General features: G+C 45.0%; 1 protein-coding gene across 2 annotated transcripts in view; it reads right to left on the bottom strand.

Annotated features, from left to right (window-relative positions):
- The window catches only part of LOC134183977 (serine/threonine-protein kinase SMG1-like), a 56,098-nt gene that overhangs the window by 5,819 nt on the left and 45,279 nt on the right, over positions 1 to 5,000 (bottom strand). For both annotated transcript variants that reach the window (XM_062651574.1, XM_062651575.1), the window contains 10 exons: positions 3,903 to 4,054; positions 3,128 to 3,263; positions 2,737 to 3,068; positions 2,444 to 2,553; positions 2,317 to 2,389; positions 2,162 to 2,257; positions 1,123 to 1,299; positions 941 to 1,065; positions 80 to 158; positions 1 to 18 (listed from right to left, as the gene is read on the bottom strand). The exon at positions 1 to 18 is cut by the window's left edge and continues 114 nt beyond it. In XM_062651574.1, coding sequence (XP_062507558.1) covers positions 1 to 18; positions 80 to 158; positions 941 to 1,065; positions 1,123 to 1,299; positions 2,162 to 2,257; positions 2,317 to 2,389; positions 2,444 to 2,553; positions 2,737 to 3,068; positions 3,128 to 3,263; positions 3,903 to 4,054 — 1,298 coding nt within the window. The remainder of the gene's footprint in view (positions 19 to 79; positions 159 to 940; positions 1,066 to 1,122; positions 1,300 to 2,161; positions 2,258 to 2,316; positions 2,390 to 2,443; positions 2,554 to 2,736; positions 3,069 to 3,127; positions 3,264 to 3,902; positions 4,055 to 5,000) is intronic.

Genomic DNA, 5,000 nt, shown 5'->3' with positions numbered 1-5,000 from the left:
CAGAGACCCCACAGTTGGCTGAAACACAAACATCATGAGATCTACAGCCAAGAATTCCCAACAGCAACACGTATGTCACCTCAATAGTCTTCAACAGATGTCGTGCATCTTCGAGTGTTTGAGCGTGTTCTTCTAGTGCTCTCGTCGATTTCTGTAGTCTGTAATTCATATTACACTAAGTGTGTACAGTCAGGTGTGAAACGAATTGGACAGACAATATGACAACAAACCAACAAAACAGTAAACAAACACATCAATGCCATCAACAAGTAAGTGAAGAACGAGAGTGAGAGTCAGACACATCAAGAACGTCTGCTGTGTAATATGATAGCATGTTTATATAACAAAATAATTAATTATGCTGATATACAGTAGTCACCGAATAAGCACGTTTACGGTCGATTCTCAAAATGCAAATGAGCTACCAGACAAGAAGACGACATCCAACCTTGAAAGTTGCCTTGCACTTTAGTTAACACAGTAAAGACAATAAGAATTGAAAAAACAATAAAAGCTTTACACAGTCAGAATGTAAATCAAGACATGAAACTGCCTTCCAGCTTCATTCAGACACCACAGCACAGCAACAGCGACGAATTTTTATCTCCCTTTGTACAACTATGTAAAGTCACGTGACATGTGATGTTACGCAACTTTACGTCATGTGGTGGCACGTGACTTTGTATCACGTGACTCTATATCACGCAACTTTGTATCACGTGACTTTATATCACGTGACTTTTGTCACAACATGTGACTGTTGTGTGTGTGTGTGTCACTGTCTTGCACAACAATGCAATGGACAGTGTCAAACAGAATCACACCACGGAATGATCGACAAACAAATCAATACATCAATAGCAAGAAATCTCGATCGGAATGTGCGGTGGGTGTCAACACTGCCACAAGTGACGACATCCGCCCTTGACTGACGCGTTACCTTTCAAGCAGCGACACAACCGATCGATCAGCAGCCACGCTCTCTGGCGTTTGAGTTCTGTGGGCCTCAAAATGCAGCACAGTCTCGACCATTGACAACACGTCTGATGGCAATTCGGTTAAACTCTAAAAATGCAACTCAAACCATCAGACATGATTCCACACTAGAAGAGAGATCACAACCTCAAGGGTCATTTTGAGAGACACTTGGGATGACTCGATGTCTTTCATGACAGTAGCTAGTGAAGGATTTGAGGCAGCAGCCCAACGAAGCCGCTGAATAACCGTGTTTTCCTGGTTCCTGAGTTTCTCGTGAGCGTTCATGACAGACATGTTTGACTGTTGTAGTGCACTACATTGCTATAGAGAGAAAGGAGAATTTGTGGAATTCAAACATTTGATCAAAACGAAAGAGAAGTATGGAAGTGGGTAAGTGAGCAGGCAGGCAAGTGGGTAGCTGGGCGGGCAGGCAAGTGGACAGGCATGCAGGTATACGTAGTACTCTTTAGTTATGCAGTAGACATAAAACAGACAGACAGCCAGGCAGGCAGGCAGGCAGGCAGGCAGGCAGACCAACAGATAGACACACAGACAGACAGACAGGCAGGCAGGCAGGCAGATAGACAGACAGACACAGAGACAAACAGATAGACAGACAAACGAACATACAGACAGACACACAAATAGACACACTCAATCTTCCTTCATTGCACATTCATTTGCAGCACTTTTGCTGCAGCAATTTCAACAGCATGCAAAGGGTTGTTGTCAGCAAGCTGCATGTGCTGACGTAGCATCATATAGTGCATACAACACGGAATCATGTGTGGACAGCAGACGGGCAAACAGGCAAGTGGACGAGAAACAAGGTGAGCAAGCAGGTGGGTGTAAAACAAGCGGGTGGGAAGGTAAGTGGGTAGGCAACCAGGGGACAACCAAGCAAGTGAACAGGCAAGTGGGCAGATGGGTGGGCGGGCGAGTGAGCAGGTGGGCGGGCAGGTGAACGGGCAGGTGAGCGGGCAGGTAGGCAAGCAGGTAGACGAGCAGGTGGGCGGGCAGATGGGCGAGGTGGGCGGGCAGATGGGCGAGGTGGGCAGACAGGTGGGCAGGTAGTACCAGTCTTCAACACACAAACTAACAAAACAGTTGACCAATCAGGCCAACACTCACACGTTGCTTCGATTAGAATATGACAAGTCTGACGACCACACAAACCTCCTACCTTCCTCAATTCTGACATCACGCTGTTTCTAGCTGGTTGCGTCATACCCACACCATGGTGTGCCTTTGTTGCCACAACCAAATCTTCATGAAGCCACTGGAAAGACAAACACAATATCAGTGATACTTTCTTTACAATCACACGAGCAACTAAACCTGAAACTGTGCCAAATGAAGCTGTAGGTTTGCTATGTTAGTTCGTGTCAAGTCTGCATTGTTTTCGAGTCGCCTAATAATGAAGTTTGTATACGTATAAAGTTTGTAGTCAAATGAGTGTGAGTACTTTGCGATGTCAACTTTTCTCCATGCACCGTCAAGCTCTCGGATGGCTCTGCCAACTGAATTTAGTGATGGGCGAGTTACGTTTCCTGTATGGATGTTCCATTCGATTGTCTATGAAAATAAATTGGCTGGAATAAGGATAGATTGGGTGGACATATGAATAGATGGAAATGCACATGCACGCACACACACACACACACACACACACACACACACACACACACACACACACACACACACACACACACATCTTCATAACAGAAACGATAGCTAATGAGTGGCTAGTGACCTTACCTTCTGTGCTAGCAGTTCTAATGTAACTTGACTACTTGAGACACCATCAGAACCAACAGCTGGTCGTGCCTTCATAACAATATCCTCAATGTTTGCTCCCAAAGTTGGCAAAAAGTGTAGAAGTCCAGACGCTAACGATTCACTCGGAAGACCAACCAAATGTTGCAAAATACAGCCAGACACAAACTCTCTCACAGGCAACAGCAGGAACTCCACATTAAGACGCCGATTAGAAACCTGGACAGACGAGCCACTTACTGGACCTCCAGCCAATGCTGCAGCTCCAATGCTGGCACAAAACTGAAGCCACAGAACAAGATCCTTTGGAGTTTCTACAAACACACGATCACCACCGGATGGACTAAAGCACGATGGTCCCACAATCATTCACCTGGTTGTGTCGCTGATTTGAGACAGAATGCATACTGCTGACATCGTTTGAAGAATGACGTCACACATTGAAGTTTCAGAGAAATCATGGAGTCTGCAGTGAAGCTGTGCATGAAGCCACCACCCGATCGATGAGCCTGCAGCACGGAACACATACAACGTTTTACAGAATAATCATATACTGATGTGTGTGTGTGTGTGTGTGTGTGTGTGTGTGTGTGTGTGTGTGTGTGTGTGCGCGTGTGTGTGTTGTGTGTGTGTGTGTGTGTGTGTGTGTGTGCATGTGCGTGTGTACATTGTGTGTGCATGTGTGTGTGTGTGTGTGTGCATGTGTTTGTGTGCGTGCACGTGCATGTGCATGTGTGTGTGCATCTGCATCTGCATGCCTGCATGCATGCGTGTGTGTGTGTGTGTGTGTGTGTGTGTGTGTGTGTGTGTGTGTGTGTGTGTGCGTGTATGTGTGTGTGCATGTGTGTGTGTGTGTGTGTGTGCACGTGTGTGCGTGTGCATCTGCATCTGCATGTCTGCATGCATGTGTGTGTGTGTGTGCACGTGTGTGTGTGTGTGTGTGTGTGTGCGTGTGTGTGTGTGTGCGTGTGTGTGTGTGTGCGTGTGTGTGTGTGTGTGTGTGTGTGTGTGTGTGTGTGTGTGTGTGTGTGTGTGTGTGTGTGTGTGTGTGCAACCACATACTATCCTTTACCATCCCTTCACATATACTTGCATGTCACACATTGCAATGCATACATGCATGCTGTCTGTCAAATATGTTAACTTACACTGAGAGTCGTCGCCTCCTTTACAAGAGGGATATCAATATATTGAGGAGGAATAGGCACCTGCTGATGTACGCATTCGTAGAGATCAGCCAATCCGTACTCAACAGCACCAAACAGTTGATCCAGAATGTTCAACACCTGAGCATAAACACCTAAAACATAAAACTCAAACATTACAATTGGTTTACATAAACAACCACATTGATGAGTAAATGTATTGTATTACTAGTACTGTCTGTCTGCCTGCCCGCCTGTCTGTCTGTCTGTCACATATATTTTCAAACATTCATCTATCATACAAAGAGTGCTAGGCAATGACATAATGTTTTAGGTGCTACAGTACACAGGAAAAAGCACTAAAAACAGTAACAACTTAACTTAAAAGATAACCCAGGTCAGCCTAGTGGCTAAAGAACTGGGTTGAGTACTTAGCGCTACTTGTGTCTGTCTGTCTGTCTGTCTGTCTGTCTGTCTGTCTGTCTGTCAAATCTTTATATTTCATACATATGAACTATTACAAGCTATAGATACGAAAGTCCGTTATATATCAATTAGACCCACACAGGTCTCTGTCCGTTCGTCTGTCTGTTTGTCTGTCTATCTGCTTGTCTATCTTCCTTTCTGCCATCCGTCCCTCTGTCTGTCTGTCTGTCTGTCTGTCTGTCTGTCTGTCTGTCTGTCTGTCAAATCTATATATTTCATACATCTGAACTATTACAAGCTATAGATACGAAAGTCCATTATATATCAATTAGACCCACACGGGTCTCTAAAAAATTATCAACTTAGGTTGCATGCATTGTTTGTCTGTCTGTCTGTCTGTCTGTCTGTCTGAACATCCGTCCATCCGTCTGTCTATCTGCTTGTCTTTCTTTCTTTCTTTCTTTCTGTATGTCTGTCTGTCCGTCCGTCTATCCATCTGTCTGCTTGTCTATCTTTCTGTCTGTCTGTCTGTCTGTCTGTTTGTCTGTCTGCCTGTCTGTCTGCCCGTCCATCCATCCATCAGCCTGTTTGTCTGTCTATCTGCTTGTCTATCTTTCTTTCTGTCTGTCTGTCTATCTGTCTGTCTATCTGTCTGTCTGTCTGTCTTATTAAAAA

Source organism: Corticium candelabrum, chromosome 9 (genome assembly GCF_963422355.1).
Source record: "Corticium candelabrum chromosome 9, ooCorCand1.1, whole genome shotgun sequence".
In the NCBI taxonomy this organism is placed as follows: Eukaryota; Metazoa; Porifera; class Homoscleromorpha; order Homosclerophorida; family Plakinidae; genus Corticium; species Corticium candelabrum.
This window is presented reverse-complemented; position numbering and strand designations above follow the sequence as displayed.